General features: G+C 42.0%; 1 protein-coding gene across 1 annotated transcript in view; it reads right to left on the bottom strand.

The window, feature by feature from the left end:
- Positions 1-17,419: 17,419 nt before the first annotated feature.
- TYR (tyrosinase) overlaps positions 17,420-19,280 on the bottom strand; it is a 50,292-nt gene continuing 48,431 nt past the window's right edge. The window contains exon 5 of the mRNA XM_061458192.1: positions 17,420-17,865. Within this exon, the coding sequence (XP_061314176.1) occupies positions 17,645-17,865 (221 nt within the window). The 3' untranslated portion in view covers positions 17,420-17,644. The remainder of the gene's footprint in view (positions 17,866-19,280) is intronic.

Below are 19,280 nucleotides of genomic sequence, written 5' to 3' on the forward strand. Positions count from 1 at the left end.
GCACACTTTGCAGCCAGTGCAGGCGAGTGCACAGTCATCCCTTTGCTTCTAACAATAGGTGAAAAAGTGATTTGGAGCTGGCTGAGAAGGGGCAAATAATACAAGTGGCAGACCAGCTGTGTTGGGAACAGGAATTCAGCTATAACAGAACAGAGAAGTAATGTTTTGGTACGAGATTTGCTTTTAGAACAACAGCCTAAGAGAAGAGCCTCTTCTCAGCACTAACACACCAGGTTATAGTTTCAAACTGCATGACGTTGCTTGGAGAAGCAGGCAGGAGGCTAACTAGTCATTGCCTGTAGCAGTTCAAGTCCCTTAAGTCAGAGAAGAGACATAGTTATTAAAATGCAGTGTTTACTTGTTTGAAGAATAAAAGGGCTTCTAGGGAGATTAATTTTCACTTCAGCCTGGCAGTCATTTCATAAACATGCCAGTTAAGACAAGCTGGATCTGTTCTTCTCTGGATTATGTATCTGATTTGTCTGCGGATTTCCACCCCTGACAACTAAAACCAGTCTATATTGTTTTAACAAAGAGGATATAACAGCAAGGTTTAATCAAAATGCCACTTGTGCCTGTGCTGAACTGAGCTTTTCTGCAATGAACATACATTTTTCAGTATATATATAATACAGCTGATGACTCAACTGTGAATGGTGATTTGGGGTTTGCGGCATCTCTGCTGCTGATGCGTTTCATTAGTCCACTATAGTGATGCACTGGTGAAAAGCATGGAGATGAAAAGAGAATCTTCATTCCCATAAAGAACCTGATATTTTAGTGCCTGTAATGAGCATAGTAAATCCCAGAAACTCTGGAATTTCCTTTGTAGATACAGTAGATTAATTAGCCAACATCTTTTAGGGGTGAACCCTGAGTCTTCTGATGCAATGAAATGTATAAGAGATACTCTTACACAAAGATTTTGCTCAACAAATGGTGCTCCTTAAAGAGATGAATGAGTATTTGTGAAGATTTAGTATCCTGCTAGTTGTATCATCCATGTTGTAAGAGGGATGGGATCTGTTTTGGTACTGAGGAATGCTCGCTTCCTCTGATATTATGAATGTCTCTGAACTTGTGGGACATGCTCAAGGTTTGCTGTGTCTGAACTTTTATATTCTCTAGAAGGATCCTATTTGTGAGAGACAGCTCCTGGAGCTGTTCCAACAGCAGAGGATCTGTCCCATTACTGCAGGGGCACAGAGAAAGGTGTGGAAAGCTGCCCATCCCAATTGTAGATTGCCTCTTAGCAGAGGCCTGGGATTTCTGAGGATGTCAGACCTTGCAAAAAGTATTTACATGCTGTCTGCTTCTTCCTAGCAAAATCTGTCCATCCCACAGCCCAAAATCTGCACCTTCCTCCTCATGATCTGTACTGTTACTCCAGGAAAGGGGAAGCCAATAGTAGCTCCTGAAGCATCAGGTAAACTGCCGTCAACTGAGGAGCAAACCATGGAGGACAGGAGGGGATGATGAATGCCAGAAATCAGCAGGATGGAATATTTTGAACCTGGGAGCAAAGGGGAAGGAGAAATTAAAATCAAATCCTATTGTCTAGGTGCAGATACAAAGTCTCCCTGGAGTTGCCTTTCTCTGCACACCTCAGTGCTAAAGCGGTGAAGAAAAGTAGTATATTTCAGCAAATACCCTGGAAATAAGCAATTTGTTTGAAATAAATCCACCCCTGACTCTTTTTGAGTTAACCCGTTTCAAAAAACATCTGCTTCTGCAGCTTTGGGGTCAGGAATGGCTTTACCTTTTAACTCCTTTTTACCAAAATACTGGAGTGAACAGTTCTGCGTGCTAGCAGTAAGGAGCTTTGACAGTTCAGTAAATAAATTCTGTGTTCATTGCTGCTGACCCTAGGTAAGGACAGCCTTGAGGATGAGAAGCAGTGTTACATAAATGTCTAGTGTACATAGCAACACGGAGAAGAGAGACACTGCTGCACTGCTTTTGGTGCACTAGACCCACATTAGGATTCTGTCATTGCAAGGTCACATTGCTCATCTCATACTCTATAACCCTGGGGAAGAAACTTGGATGAGAACTGAGGGAGGAAAAGTGAAAACTCCCTCCTTGTGCTGTAGCCAAGAATATATTCATCGACAGCAGGGCATATCTTTTGATTTCAAAAGAGCATGTCATTTCTTTCTCAGGGATAACGGATGCCCTCCTGGTGCTGTGTAGTGGTGTTCGCATGTTAGAAGCGTAACGCAGTGATAACAGGTTGCTTCTGAATTGAATAAATAACGCCTCTGAGCCTTTTCTTCTCCCTACAATAATCTGAGAAAAATGCAAAATACCATACAGCATATAGAGCAGATTGTGTTCCGAGCTGCACTCAGTGCAGCCTGGCTAGGAATGCTGCACAGCAGCTCTGCAAGCCGCTGGGAAGAGGCGATGTTTAAGGCAAAGAGGAAAACTCTTTTAAGAAGAAACACAGCAGTGATTCATTATCTGTAATCAGAAGCAAGCCATATAAGAACATTGGCCATCATATCTTTGAATGGTGCTGAATCAGCCTAAAGGTGCATTTCGGCATCAGGGAAAGTCAAGGGCTTTCAGGCTGAGGCTGCAATGTGAAAGCAAGTTTAAATGCATCTGAGTGAGTTACCTGTATGTACTTTCCAGGTTGGAGCTCAGACCCGTCATATTTGAGGGTCAGTTGTGTAGACAATGAGCTGGTCTGACTCTTGAGTGCAGTCTCAGTAGTGTGGCTAGCTGAGGGTATGGACATACCCTTCATGTTTCTGTAGCTTTATAGAAACACATTCTTCAGTGACTGGGAGCAGGGTATGTTATTGTACCTCATGAGGCGTGAGATACTTCAAGGATGTGCTCTTTGGAACAGATGAAGATGGCAAATGCCAACTTCCATTGAATATACCCTGCCTGTATTTTCAGTCGTGCTCATGAGGAATCAATGGCAAAGTCTCTGCAGAGAAGACAAAAGTGCTGTGTTTTCCCTGTGTTCTGTCATAGCAACATAACTAACTGTTAAAAAACATTTCATAAGAATGTGAAGCTTCAGCTATGGCATTATTCTTTCTGATTGCTTAAGCACTTGGAACTGTTTGGTGCATACTTCTGAGAAAAACTTAATGTCCCCAAGCAGAGTTTAAAAACGTGGCTGAGGTGCAACTTGGCAAAGGGTCTCCACCTGATAGTGAAGTATCATTGTCTGTTGGAGGTGGATGCATTGGTGCTTTCATTAATCTTTAATCTCCCTCTTCATGGAAGATTAGTAGGCACTGAGCTTTCTGATCATCTCTTCCTCTCTGCATACCCTTAGCCTTCATCCAGAGATGTGCTCTAACTTTTAGATCACTGGAAACATCCTCAGTCTTCTGTCACATAGTCCTCTGCTCTTCCTCCCTCCATAGCACATGTGTCAGGAGGCTTCTCCCACCTTCTGCTTCCATTAACTCAGGAAAACACCACCTTGGGAAATGCAGAGGTCCTCAATTTTAACCACAGCATACACAAGCCATTGTAACACTTCTAGTGTGCACAATCCCAATCCAGTGGGGGTTTTGCAGTCACTTTGATGAGCTTTAGGAAAATGATGGGTTGCAGCATCCCAGTGCTGGAGATGCTTTTTAGTATGAGAGGAGAGATAGTGCCACAAGTGCGTCTGTGTCAAGAAACACTCTGTTTTCTGTGTAGAAAACAGGGAAAGGTCAAAAGGGCACAGATGTCGTCTTCTGAATGAGAATCAGGGATCTGGTTTTGGGAAAGTCAGATTATATGTGCCCATCACTGAAATACTGGAATTAAGTCATGCTTCTGCTTTCACACATAGGCATTTCAGGACAGCGGGCAGTGATGGAAAGGGTTGCTTTTTTCAATTACATTTTCTATCTCCAAACGGCCCCTAGTTTATTAGCTGCATATAAATTCCTCCGTTCACTGATTAAATATTTTCTTGCCTGGTTTCTTTGCTTCAGGGAGCTTGAGAGCTCATTGTTTATAAAGGGAAAGAAGTATCGTGCTGTTAAGCAGACAGCTCTCAACACATATGTTCTGCTTTGCATCTTTGAGAAGGAGGCACTGATGCTGCTGTGACTGCAGAAGGATAGCGCTTTCAGTGAGGTTCACATGTGACCAAGACCCTTTTCCAGGATTCATATGTTGATGAAGCTCTAGGCTTATAAATTAGGTTTTGTTTTTTTTCTGAAACAAGTAGCTTTAGCCCATATGCACCAGGTTGTGAAATGTTAAATCCCACTGAGGTTTTCTCTCCCTGTGCAAGAGCACATTTGGGTACAAAACAATTCCCTTGGTCTGTAATAGGTGAGGAGCAAAGTCATAATTGTGACATCTTTCCTCGAGCTGATGCCCAAGAAATTATTTTGACTGTACCAGCTGTATCACTTCCATAATGTGCATATGGAGATTTTTTTCTCAGTTCTATGTTTTTACATTGTTTATATAAACTTTTTTTTTTTCATTCCTGAACAGAAAATAACAAACCCAAACATTTTTTTACTTTGGAAGTGTGAACATCTCCAAAACATGTCTGATTTTAAAAACAATCTTCCAAGATGCTTAGAAGGAGAGTGGCATCCAGGTGGTAAAAAACCCTATTATTTTCTAATCTTTTATTTCAAGTCTTCATTAGTAAAAAGTACTGTTCAAAGTAAATAATGCTACCATAATCTGAGCTTCAAAAAGTGGATAGCTTCCTTTTAAAGCAAAGCATCTTTCAAGGCAACCTCTGCGGCAGGTCTAAAATTGGGTTGCTCCATAACTTGAGCGCAGATGCTGAGCCGGCTGCTGGGAGCTTGAGGGCAGGGAGTATGTTGGGTATTTAGCCTTTAGCCACAGCTTATGTTATCTCATAATGGTTTCTCTGATGATGAGGATGTACGGTTAGGAATTATCTTAGAATGGAAGAAGACAAATGATTCACTTTTATCTCCTTTTGAATTGGGGCTCATAAGGCATGTGAGATTTTGACATTTTAAATGCCCAAGAACACACTGATAGGAGTGTAGATATCCTGAAAAGACCTTAGCCTGTGATCCAGCTAGTCAAAGGCCTTCTTTGAACCAGAGTGCTATGCAGACAGAAAGCAATTAATTAAAATCCAGTCTCAGGAAGGAAGATAGGGACCCCAGATTAAATCATTGCCATCCCTAAAATCTGGAAAAAGCAATAAAGTTCAACTTTCCAATTTTTCTTTCAAGAAATAAGCCTTGGAAGTAGTTATTTCCAGTTAACGCATATAACGTGATAGAAAAAATGAATGCCCTGTCTTTTGTGTAGTTGCAGATCTTGACTTTTTCATTGCTGACCAAATTCTTCCCTCACTCTTTCTTGTCCCCAAAGAAGGAGCCAGAAAATTTGTTCTGAATTTCCAATTTTTTAATTATATTTTTTCCACTAGATCTGAAATTAAAATAACGTATTAAAAGGAAGGCGGCATTTACTTTTTTCATCTCTATACAATGTGCAAGATAACTGTTTGGGAAAGTACTAGCATAAATGTCCACAATTTTGAGTACTCAATGTTCTTTTCAGAGATGCCTGTTTACATTAATATAATTTCAATCTGTTCTTATGTTTTTATGTAAGGATGTGGTACAATTGTTTGAAGATAAATGTCTGCTTCATTTCCAAGTTTTGGAACAGATAACAAAAGTTGGTCCTGAACTTTCGTTTTTAATTCCAGGCTTGGAATTAAAATTCAGGCTTGACTTTAAGAAAAAGAACAGTACTCAGTGTGTTCATGCCCATAAACAAGTCATACTCTTGTCATATGAAATAGCCCCTTTTGTAGCTTCAGCTTGCTGTCCCCATCGCAACAGAGGAAGTATGTTTCACTGGCTGGAAGGATTTATATAGGTCACTATTATAACCGCATGCCATGTAAACCTTCAAAGGGTAAGCAATAAGCTATTTGACTCTGCTAGTTCCTATCAAATGAAGCAAAGCTTTTACAAGGGAGCTGTATAATAAGGCACAGTTCGAACGTCGATCATAAAACAAGCTTCGTTTTGTGTTTCTTTTTCTTCTCTTTTTCCTGGGTTCATTGGGGTTTTTTTCTTCTCCAAGTTGTGCAGAAATCTGTTCCCATAGTGTCCTTTAATTATGCAATGCTTTCAGGGTAAGTGTGAACAATAGGCTAGAAAAGGGATCAGACAGGGGGAAATCCTGGGCTTTATCCCATGGTCTTATAGTGTTTCCCTACAAACCAGTCACTCTGGTTAGGATTTGCAGATTAACATGGAGAATTCAGGTTCACATAATTGCGTTAAGGTTCTTTCTAAAATCCCACGTTCTTTTTGCCTACCTGTAAAACGGGGGCAGTCACACCTGAAAAGAGTTTTATGGACTTGGCTGGAAAATAGTCCTTCATTTCAAATTCCTGGTTGCTGTAGGGAAAGGATGCTTCTTTCCAGAAATAGACCAAATGAGCCATTTTATCTTAATGGCAATCCTGGCAGGTAAAGTATTTGTCTGCTGAATTCTGTTGCTGTTCAGATGTTATTGTTACATTCTGTTATATTAGCAGGACACCCCAATGTGAGTTTATGTCTCTTATTGTATTTGACAGAGCACCATACATTTATACATCATTTAATTATGGCACTGTACTCTCAAGGTATTTACTTTACAGGAAGCTTCGTGACTTTGGAATAAACAACCATTCCAAGACTGAACAAAACATGGCTGGGTTGCTGTTTGTGACCTGGTTTTAATTAATAACATCCTGCTTTAATCGTGGAAGCATTGTGTATGTGTGTATGTGCATATGTGCATATGTATTACTGTTGGCAGGGGAGGCTGGGATTTCACTGCTTAAACAGGGGTACTAATACTGAAATGCCCTAAACTAGCTGTAACATCCACATGGGGTTGGCACACGTGCTACAGGAGCAACAGCAGGAAGATGGGTAGGTTACCCAACGTACCAAAATTGCCCTAGGCTACCTTATTTAGCTACCCAGAGTCTTCTCACTTAAAACATGAGGCACATGCTTGCTTTGTATGCCACCTATTGAAATTTTGGGTGAATCCAAACCATTCAAAATGAAGGACTGTGACAAATGCATTCTTCTTGTATCTGCGACTCTGAGACCATCTCAGAAGCAGAATATATCATCTCATTGTCATACACAGTCATCCCACCTCTGAAACCGAGAAAGTTATCAGTACTCTGCAGTCACTGTGTCTTCACTTACAGCACAGTAGAAACAGAAAATAGCACCTGCCTGATCCTAACCCACCAAAATCACTTCAGAGGAAGTTCCTGCTCTATGGAAACATAGAAGGTGTTTATTTATACTTAACTCAGGGCCACTGGCATGCTGGGCAGAGCTACCAGAGGGAAAAACTCCACATTCAACAATGATTATGGCATTTTTCATTAAGAGGAATATCCTTTCCCCCTCACCTTACCCTGGCCAAGTAATGAGGTTTGATTTTCTGTCTCGTATTTGGAGACTTTTTATGGGGAACAGTACATTTCACAGATGCATTTGATCAAGAGGGAACTCTCAGAGCTGGGGAAGAGGAGCACAAAAATTACGAGGGCTATTTATTTTCGCAAAACCTGGCTAAAAATGCTGAAGCAAATAAGAAATGCTCCTTACATGAGGCAGCAAGCAGAGTACTGCAGCCTGCTATTTTGCCAGCAGAATAGACAAACTGTCCTTCCTCCTCCCTGCTCCAGTGCTATACAGGCATCATTGATCATGATAAATCCATGATAACAAGGTGAGCAGAAGGGTGGGCAAAGGCAGACAAAGGCTGCTCCTGCTAATAGATGAGGCTTTCTAGAGAGAAAAACAGCAGCCGTGGGCTGAGCAGCAGCTGTCTGCTCGATCCAGGCACCAACCTTGTGCATTTCAGTCATTTAATGAACCAAATCTCCCAGCTCATTTTCCCCTCCATTGAAGTTATGGGGAACGTGCGCATCTATTTGGAAAGCACGTCACATTGTGGGTTCAGATGTGGGTGCTGTTTAGGTGTGAACTGGCTCCCTATCCTAGAATGTCTCAGCTGGTAACTGCCTGAAAAAGCAGTGTGTGTTACAACATTGAGACCATCTGAGGAGCACAGGTAGCTGGTTCCTTACCTCTTCCTGGTTCAGAATTCCGGGGTGAAAGGGACCCCATTGCTGGTCCCACCAGCTTCCTGAAATCTGGGCAGCAGCTATGCAGCTATGCAATCCAGTTGGAGCCTTGTTCACTGCAGGGAACCTCCTGCTTCACCTTAAATGTGCCCTAATGTGCATTACAACCACGTGGATGATACAGAAGGGCTGAAGAGTGGCATACTAGAATGATTTCTAGTCAATGCAACTTGGATTATTTCTCCTGAAAACCCATCATCTTTTTTGTATCTGAGATGACTTAAAATAATCTGCACTTCTCATCCATCTCCCTTTTCCAACTCCTCCCAAATTTAATTCTCATGAATTTAATGGCTCCATGATTTATCGTTAGTCTTTCTGATGTCTTGTTGAGCATATGTGTAAGCATTAGGCTGAGTTTAATAACTGTGCATTTTCTAATCTGAAATTGCGCATTGTGGAGTGATGACTGATGGTCTGGATAACTTACAACTTGTCCTGTCTCCCTCCCCGAAACTGTTCTTCTGGTTTTCCTGAAAATTAATGTTGTTAGCCCAAAGTTTCTGAGCTCGCTACAGATTAATTTTCCAAATGATCCTTCCTGTAACTTTTTACAGTAATATATCTCCTTGTAGGAGGATGTCACCTTAATTATGGTGGCTGCAGTGGTTCCCCAATCTGTCATCCGTACCCAGACTGCTAAACACAATTTCTGAAGTGGCAGCCTCCCTGCAGACATCCCTGTTTGGAGCTCTGCAGTGCCATGGCTCCTAGGATGAGACAAAAAGCTGCAATTTTTAAGGCTTAGTGTCTAGACTTGTGGATTTAAGCATATTTGTCCCAGTGAAAAGGAAAGTCTGAATAGAAGTGATCTGATTTTCCAAAGCGACAAGCACCTTTTCTGGTATCAGTAGGGAACACAAAAATGCTTATTTTCATTTAGGCTCTCAAATGAGAGTTGTCAAGAGCCTGAGTCTCCCTGAATATTAATAGGATGGTGATTTGAAAGTCAACCCTGTGGATTGAATAACAGGACCACAGCCTATAGAATAAAAAGGCTAAAATGAATTTTAAAGCAGCATCTCAAATCTATGATGGTGCAAAAGAGGACACATGGAGAGTGGATTCTCTGGTGGTCTGTATCTTCCATGGTCACTGTGGCATTAATTGGCAAGATTAAAGTTAAATTGCTGCTATTCTGACTTGACAAAACATAGTCACTCTTGATATAAATGTCTGTAATGTCATCCAGATGAAACGGGGCAGAAAAAGGAGTCCTAGTGGAGCTTGTCTACCCATATGCACGCATGTTGTACAACTTTCACTACTATAGTAAAAATACAGTTACATAGCACCTCTGTTGCCATAAGTGTTTTGCTATCAGCTAATGGCTGTAGCTCTGTCACTCTGGGATGTGTGTTGTGCTTCAGTTAAAATAAATCATATTTTCTCATACCAATAAATAGTTCTGTATAAGGATAATGTTGTAATCTTGGTCATTTGATATTTTTTCCACCTATCTCACCATGTCTATATATCATTCTATACAGCCAGGTCCTCTGACGATGAAACCAGTCTGTAGTAAATTTAGCAGAGCACCATTAATGGATCAGTATTTTCCACCCAGCCAATCTCACAGCAAATTTATGAGAAGACAGCCAGCCCTTCAAGTTCCTATTAGCAGATCTTCCTGACATGTTTAGCTCTGTGACAAAATGGCCAGCACATTTTTGTAATGTTCTTGTCTTTGCATGAAGGGGTCTCAAGCAGAGAACTTAAGCTTTTAGCAGTTCTCACAGAAATATACTTTCTTCTGTGGTATGTATGGACTATTTAATTGCAAAAGGCTGCACAAAGGAGTGAAGATAAGTAATGATGTTACTGCAGAACAGCTCCTCAGCATCAGTCACTGGTGGAGGAAAGCAGAATCTGATTGGACGAGGCCTTGGGTGGCATGGTTTAGTGTGAGGTGGTCCTGCCCATGGCAAGGGGGTTGGAACTGGATGATCTTAAGGTCCTTTCCAACCCTAACGATTCTGTGATTCTATGATTCTATTCTGTGATTACAAGGTGGGTTGTGTTGGTATGCAAGGCAAGGAAAGCCTGGTGCATGGCTCTGCTTTAAGAGGGACAAGGCTTTGCAGACTGCTTTCCTTTGTTCATACTTATGGCACTGTTGTCAGATGTGCGTGGAAAGTTGTGCAGCAGTTTGAAAATGTAGCACAGTGAAATGGTTGTTCTTAAAATTTCCAAGAAACAATTCAAACCAGAAACATTTTGACATTGTTATGATTGCAGGAAAGTATGTGAAAATATGTCCACAGTAGGTAATTGAGTTGAAAATACCCTGTTTGATTATTATTACCTAAGAATGTTTCTTTTACTAGAAAACAATGAAAAAGAACACGGAGGTTCTTTGTACATTCAAGTTCCTTTAAAATCTGTTTGACACACTCAGATTTTAGGTACCACCCCTGTGGGCTGTTTCCTACTGCTGTCAGCTGTAAATGGCAGCCCAAATAATGTGGGACAATCCCACCACCGAGCTGTCACGCATTCCGTTTTCCAATGGTTAAAACAGCGCAGCATGGGGTGATAGGAGGAGGAAGTCCTGTAGGGCTGAATCAAGTTGTGTGAAGGGAGGAGGTCCAGTGTGCCAAGGCACAGTTAGGGTCCAGAATTACTGGTTGTTGCTAAGTTCTTCTTTCAAAGGGGATTTTTGTCTGTATGAAGGGAAAGAACCAGTTTTGCTACATATTTTACTAATCCAGCAGATTTCCAGAACTTTCTGCATGGTGTAAATTCTGCATTCCTGATGCCATCAGGAGAAGTCAGTAACAGGCCAACTCCTGTGGAAATGTCCGTATATAAACTGGGACATCAGAAAGCCTAATGGATGCAAGATGGATACACAGAAATAGTTGGTTATAATAGCTACTTCATATCTAATTCAGAGCTCATTACAAAAATCACAGTAAAAACCCATTTTTAATGACAAGGTCTCATTGCTGCCAATTTTCAGCTCACTATGGAGACTGATTCAAAATGACTTGCATCCCTACACACGTGTATACACAGATGGTGAATTACAGATTTAACTCAATGGAGAGGACAGGTGCTAAATATACAAATTTGGGGAAAGTGTGGGAGGGAGAACAGGATGAAAAAGACTGACAGCTGCTTATTGTCCTGCCTTGACTAAATGTGACTGTTTAACAGCCTGGGGAAGAGAAAGACCAGGCTAGAAAATGAAAGACTTCACAGAGGTAACAGTCTCCTGCAATGCCAGGAACATACAGTACTGAGAACATTACAATGGAGCTGCCAGGCATCCTGTATGAGATTTCTGAATATCAGTCTTGTGGTATTCTTTTTCATTATGTGAAACAACATGGTGCTGATACTGCAAATACATCCTTTGGGTGATGAAGCTGGTGGGATACTCATCTAACAAGGACTTTCAGACAAGCCTAACACATTGCCCACTAGGTTCAAGGTTTACGTGGTTGCATGGACTACATACACAGGATCTAGATCTTATGGCACCAAGCGCTGTAATACCCCATATTTTACATTGTTCCTATCAGTGAGCTCCCCAACCCTTAACCAACTGCCTAATGCCAATGGGAAGTTTCTTGTTTCAAGTCACCTTGGCCAGGCAGAGGAAAAGCTAAAGGCAGGATTGCATTTAAGCTCTGCCCACTCTGATGCAATGAGATTACCTGAAAGCACAGCCTCATGGAATTACATTATTCCAAATAAAATAAAAAGGCAGGAACTCCAGCTCCCACCTCGGGGGAAAAAAAAAAAAAGGAAGCAAAGCAAAGCAAAGCAAAGAGATCACTTAACCTCACATCCTGAGCACAGGAATAAGCACAACCCTGAACCTGACCTTGAGGAGAATAATGATGTGCCATTGCATTTGTAGCCTGCGGACAGAAAGCCCAGTATCTCCTGCCAGTGCCAGTGAGGTGTGCTAAGGAAATATTTAGTGCTGTGCTGCTGAAAAAGTTCTCTTCCTCCTTCTGACCCATCCAGAAATGAGGTGGTTGGTTCAGGTTAACATGTGGGGTCCCTAAGAAGTCAATGGGAAGGGTGAGGTGTGTGCGCAGCACAATTTCTCTTGTCCCCAAATAGTTTCTTTAAGACTGGTGCAGACAATCCCCACCTGACAGCAGCATTCACTTCCCGTTCTGGAGAAAACCAAGCAGCTTGCTCAGAAAAGACGACCAGTTGGGTTTTCATGTGCTGAAGTCAGATACACTTCGGAAGAGTTTAAACTCCAAACTATTATCAGGTCTAAGCAGAAACACCACAATGATGGAGAGAACCATCATGTGTTGTTTGTATCAGTTTTATCCTAGTTACTAAGATTAATATACTCTCTACTATTTATTCCCTATCACAGAGCATGTTGACTGAAACTTTGAAACAGGGCTACCATGTTCTTTGTTCCCTCTCAAAGCAGACATGGGGTCCAGGTCAGACAGAGAGTAGGAGTCAATCAGGAAAAATGTTTGGGGGTATGCCAACAAGTATAAAGGGGATACAAATTCCCTTTCATCAAATAAAGCTAGGCTGAGTTCTCTGTGATGAAACTTCTGAGGAAAGGAAACAGACTGTTAAAGCCTCTACTGAGGAAAACGGAAAGGAAGAAGCTTGCCTGGGAACTGGTAGATAATCTGAGCAGAACATAAAAAGACTTTTACTAATAGGTCATGTGTTTGGTCATAAGGGTGAATTATGCCTTCCATGCTTTTGGGGAAGAAGGAATGATCAAGAGCCGGCAAAAAGTAACATTTAGACAACCTGGTAAGGCAAAGTTCTACTTTCATCCTTCCATATGTGGTGAGCTGCCATGGCCAAAAGCAAGAGGCTGAGGGAACACTGGTGAAGATCTGTGGAGAAGACACCAATTTGGCTGTATTCTTTGCAAAGAATAGACATTTGGTGAAAATTACCTTGACTGATGTGAAAATGAAATACAGTCTCCATTGAATATTGCAGAGGCTGAGATGAACTTGCTTAATATAGTTAGGATTTTTCTATTGCGACAACTTGTCAAAGGATCACATCATCACCAGCAGAGATAAAGGTGTCATTAACCCACTGTACTCTGCTCTTGTCAGGCCACACCTGGAATATTGTGCTCAGTTTCAGACCCACAGAAAAGATGTGGACAGACTGGAGAGGGTCCAGAGAAGGGCCACAGAGATGATCCAAGGACTGGGAAGCCATGTGAGGAAAGGCTGAGAGAGCTGGGACTGTTCAGCCTGGAGAAAAGAAGGCTCAGGGGAGACCTTATCCCCATGTTCCAGTAGTTAAAGGGTGTCTACAAAGAAGACAGAGACTCCCTTTTTTACAAGGAGTCACATGGAAAAGATGAGGGTAATGGGCACAAGTTACTCCTGAGGAGTTTCTGGTTGGACACATGAGGAAAATTTTTCCTAATGAGGTCACTCAGCCATTACAATAATCTCCCCAGGGAAGTGGTGGATTCCCCAACACTGGACACTTCTAAGATTCATCTGGACAGGGTGCTGGGACATCTAGTCTGGGTCATGCTTTGCCAAGAAAGGTTTGACCAGATGATCCTTGAGGTGCTTCCACCCTGGTATTCTATGATTCTGGTTTACTGACACTGAAATATTTAGAGAAAGGCATTTTTTTTCAACAAACTTTCAATGAAGCACAGGAGTTGTCTTCCTGACAGAGCAGCCACACAACAAGGGATCGTGGCTCTGCCGCAGTCTGTTTCCTACTGCTGCAGCCATTGAGGCTGCCTCAAATCTGGAGGTGGGCTTTAGGGTGAAAAATTCCAACATATTCCTGTCACATTCTATCTTCAGGACAGGGGACTTCAGCTCCAGACTCCTGCACAAGACACATCTCTGCCTGAGAAGCCCCTCAGAACTTTTGGGATTTCCACTCTCCCTCCATAGATTGAATAGGTCTCTAAATCTCAGTTCCACTGCAGCTGCCACCGTTGGTGTGTTCCCAGCTCTCCATCTGTCTGGTATAGCTGAGTGGGAGCGGGGAGTCCGATTCCTGGGCAATCTTGCAATGTAGGATTCTGTGAACAGTTATGGAATAGAAAGCACGTTCCATTTTAATCCCACCCTTCTCTGGTCCCAAAGATTTGCCTTTCAAGTTCTTCATTACATTTTTCATGCTCGCTCAGACGAATTTTACAGAATAAGAATTATATCATAATTTTAAATGTTTTAGCCAAACCATGAGTACATCAAGCAAGGTTTTTAGAAGAATCAGTGAGCACCAAAGGGTGTTTTTCACTCCGTGCCTATAACAGGCTTCTTCCTCCCTTTCTAATTGGTTGAAGTAGTCTAGAGGAACTAAACAAACAGCTACTAGTTGTAAAATGAGTGGAGACCCCAAATAGACTGCATGAAAATCTTTGTGTTTGTCTCACTTTGAAACCAATCAACATTTATGAAGTCAAAATTTAAATATGAGTGTTATTCCTCTGCTGTTAAAAGTTATTTCTACCAATAAAATATTCTGGGTTATGTAAAATACAAATTAAACAACTGAATTGACCCTTTGAAATATTGCCATAATACAATTTTCTTCCTGCCTATGTCTCAGGTCCAAGAAGAGTTTTAAATCCCATGCACTGTGTTTGGGTTTAATACTTTCTAAGATACTGCAGAGTGTTCATCTATTAGTACCTCAGATCATCAGTCAGAAGCCATAGGAAAAGAGACAGCTCTCTTGGATTTAAAAACAGAGTTTTTCATATGGGAGAACAGCTTCATTCAGCAAAAAGCCTGTGCTTTGTTGAGCTGGAGGTGATTTTAGCCCATGCTTTCCTTAATCACGTCTTAGCTCCTAAGGAAGGTATGTGGTTGGATTTGAGGGTGTAGACCTTTCCTTCTATTGCTAGTGGAATACACTAGTAGTTTTATTCCCACTTTCCCATTTGCCTGTTGTTGCAACAATTACTGTACAGCTAAGGATAGCTGGGATGCTGCAAACGTCTTTGCATGGTCCTTCAAAGCTGGATCTCTACAGGAGAGAGATATTAAAACTTTGATGTGAAAAATCACAAGACAGCTCCTATAGGAACATCTGCTCTAGGTACACCCTTTACAACAGACATACCAACCCCTTACTGGTTTGTGTCTTTTCTGCTCTGTAAAAGGCTTTAATTTCTGTAGTTCAGGGAGAAATTCCAGTGCAATTGCCCTGAAATTGAAATGAATCCATGTAGTTGGGCAGTTGAAACTTGTCAAAATGCAGCCTTTCGTTGTTCCATGAGGGTGTTCACTGGAGGCAGCTGTGAAAGAAAATAGCTCATCTGAGAGGTCCTGTGCATTTGTTGACTAGGAAAGAGCATTCAGACCAGTGGTCAAAGCACATATTTCCCCCAGTTTCAAATGATGAAGTGTTGCCCCTTCCTACCCACTTATCTTCCCTCCCTCAGCCTTCTCACAGCCCCTCTGCCTCTGCTTGTGGCTCCTTGCAGTCTTCAGAGTGCCCTCATCTGTAGTTCCTGAAGGCTGAAACTACCATTTTAACCACAAGACTATCTTGAATACTTGGAATAAACCCAGATGGCAGCATCTCCATCAGTAGAGCAGGTCTACCCAGCCCCAAAGGCATGGCCATTGCCATATCCTGTCAATCTTTTAAAAGAAGACCAAAGAGCGATGGGGATACTCTGAACCAGCCTAACAGTATAGATCATTTTGGGACAGCTATGAATTAATGCTTTTGGATGGAGATGAGCTTTGGAACTAGTGAAAGCCAGCTGGAGTCATCATCTCAAAAAAAGGTAGTGATTCTTCCTGTTTAAGGCTCATCATGTAATTATACATCTTGTGTATTGGGTTTGCATGGCAAGGTTTTGATAGTGGGGGGGGTGGGAAGCTTCAGGGGTTGGTTCTGTGAGAGGCTGCCAGAGGCTTCCCCCATGTCCAACAGAGCCAATGCAGCTGGGTCGAAGACAGACCCAATGGTGCCAAGGATGAGCCCATCAGCAATGGTGGTAGTGCCCCTGGGATAATGCAGTTTAGAATGGGAAGAACTGCACAACAGAAACTGCAGCCAGACATTGCAGTGTGAATATGTGAGAGCAACATTTCTGCAGGCACCAAGGTCAGTGCAGAAAGAGGAATGAGGTGCTCCAGGCACCAGAGCAGAGATTACACTCAGCCCATGGTGAGGCAGGCTGTGCCCCTGCAGCCCATGGAGATCCATGGTGGAGCACCCCATGGAAGGCACCCACGCTGAAGCAGTTCATAAAGAACTGCAGCCTATGGGAAGGACTCATATTGGAGAAGTTCATGGAAGACAGTCTCCCATGAGAAGCACTCCATGCTGCACCAGGGGAAGAGTGTGAGGAGTCTCCTGAGAGGAAGGAGCAGCAGAACAACATGAAAGGAACTGCCCTCCATCCTGTCACCCTACACTACTTGTGGGTAGGAGGTAGAGAAACTAGGAGTGAAGTTGAGCCTGGGAAGAAGGGATGGGTGGGGGGAAGGTGTTTTAAGATTTATTATTATTATTATTATTATTCCTTACTATCCTATTCTGACTTTTGATTGGCAATGAATTAAATTAATCTCCCAAAGTCGAGTCTGTTTTGCCTGTGATAGTAATTGCTGAGTGATCTCCCTGTCCTTAAGTGACAAGCCTTTTGTTATATTTTGTCTCCTCTGTCCAGCTGAGGAGGGAAGTGGTAGAATGGCTTTGGTAGGTGCTCAGCCAGGGTCAACTCACCACAACTTGTTTTGTTGTGTATAGGTTACTTGTATGGGCTATATACATAGTAAGCAACCAAAAGTCAACTGTAATATAAATGATTGTTAAGTCAAACTGAACAGGAGTGGACACAGTGAGACTAGATTTCATCTCCTAAACCCCTCTCAGCTCCACTGAATACAAGCTGATATATAAGATGACTAACTGCAGCATTTGAGACAAGTGAGAATTGGGTTTTGCGAGCTTGCTTTCTGTGGCTGCCGGCATTCAGTCAAAGGCAAACAGAACATTACAGGAGCTGGAGTGAAAATATTTCTATCTTAGAAGAAAAATGTGTCTATGGATCATTCACTCTGCTCAGAGACACCACATATTTTGCTCGCTAAAATAAAGGGTTGTTTCTGCTCTTACATTCAAACACAGAGGTAGCCCTGATGGTGCAGTTGGACACCTATCACTAAATCTGAACACCAAACATATGTATTTGGGTGTGGATTGGATCCTACAGCTGTGAAAGAGCAAATAAAAGAGGAGAGAATTCTACATTAAAGCCAGCACCACACAAACCAGTCTGGTTTCATAGGACCATTATTTAATCAAGAGGAGGGGATACATGGTGTTCTTTGGGTGGCATGGTAACTTATGTTGAATCTGGGAAATGTTTGTAGGAGTGGATCTGATAAGATACTACAACATGAAGGTTACAAAGGGCTTGAGGAGCAAGACTGCTCCTCCTGCTTATGCAGCACACCTCAACAAGGTATTTGCAAACATGAATCAAACACTGCATGCTTGATTAGCACCTTAGTAGCATCACTGAGATACCAGAAGCCTCTAGAAATTGGACTGATAAGACACGTTGTTGTAATCTTCACTTTCTATGAGCAAGGGCTGTATCTCTTCAGAAGTTCCTCTTTTCTTCCGGCAGGCCAGGATGAGCCCTGTGAGCACAGCAGTAATGATGCCTCCAATCACGGCAGCTCCAACCAGCCAAGCCCAGATCTGACGGGCTTGCTCCAGGTAAGGTATTAAAAACTCCTGGAAAGAATCAAGTGCTGGAAAGGAAACAGAAGAAACAAGAAAGAAGGTCCTTTTACGTGGTGCAATGTGCTGGTAGTTTAAAGAAGTTGCATGACGGGTAATACTGGGAGGCTGATCAAAAGAAACTACATTGATAGAAATTGTCACAAATATTTTTCAACAAATCTCTTCAGCCCTTATAGTCTGCTTCTCAATCTTCATATAAAGGGCAGGAACAGAGTTCACTGTCCCCAGTGCTCTTTGTGGTTTTTGTCAAAACTGAAAAACTATAACCAAGAAGTCTGATACCATATGGCCAAAGGTCCTGCTAGCTCAGCATCCTGTTGTCAGCAATAACTGAAGCAGAGCACCAGGAAGAGTTCAAGAATGGGTCAAGCCTATTACAATCCTTTCACACAGTACTTACCCAGCCTCCCACAGTTTGCAGCTCAGGGATTTCCTGAACCAGATGTAGTGTCATTGTATATAATAGTCATCGGGGGACTTTTTTTTCCCTTCCATCAGCTTTTCTAGCTCTTCTTTGAACTTTTATCGCAATTTCTTGCAACAAGGAAATCCCTGCCTTAAATACATGTCAAGTGAGGAAAAAAAGGCTTCCTTTCACTAATTTTGAACCTGCCCCCTGCTTGTTTGATTTGATAGTTGTGTGAGGAGAGGCAACACACAGTTATTCTCTGGTCACTCTGCACAAGACATCCTCCTTCTTTGGTCAATCCAGGGCAGCTTCTCCCTGGTTAGGTAACCAGCTGCCTTCTTGCTTCGTGGTATGAATCTGTGTGTCTGTTTCTCTGTTTTTCTTGCTACGGCTTAATGAGTTATGAAAGCTAAACCCTGCCAAACAGGGCTCTCACTTCCTGATAGTGGTTGGAATGTGATCCATTCACTCAACAACCTGTTGGATTGAATTTGAGAAATGGATACCTGTGCACTTGGGCCAAGGAGGATTTGGAATCTACATCTCTCAATTAATAGCTTTAATTGCTATTATTAGCTGCAATTATTAGCTATTAGGAAACAAAAACCCAAAATCTCACCTTCTCTGGGACCACCTGTGGTGGTTTATTCTAGAACAGTGTTCATGCACCCAAACTGATTTATATGTACTCAACTGTATTTAGTGTAGTATATACCTACAAAATCTTTAAATATCTTCCTGCCACCTTGCATTTTCACTGGTGCTCAGACAAGTAATCCCATATAAATTCTTGGATCATGGTGCTTCTGAGCATATGTTGTTATGTGCACTGTGCTCTGGAATGATGCTGTTGGTTTGCAGCACCTCTAAGGTTAAGCTATCCTTAGCACTTGAAGTCTGAATTCTGAATCACTTTATAAGATGTAATTCCAATTTATGCTGAGTTTAGACCGAATACAGTTTGTTTGTTCCTGCAACTCAACTTCACTTTGGGGAACGTTTGGATGCTAATTC

The sequence above is a fragment of the Pezoporus flaviventris genome, unplaced genomic scaffold, assembly GCF_033815535.1.
Source record: "Pezoporus flaviventris isolate CSIRO_AGI_PZ_B2104156 unplaced genomic scaffold, CSIRO_AGI_Pfla_v1 ptg000025l, whole genome shotgun sequence".
NCBI classification, from domain to species: Eukaryota; Metazoa; Chordata; class Aves; order Psittaciformes; family Psittacidae; genus Pezoporus; species Pezoporus flaviventris.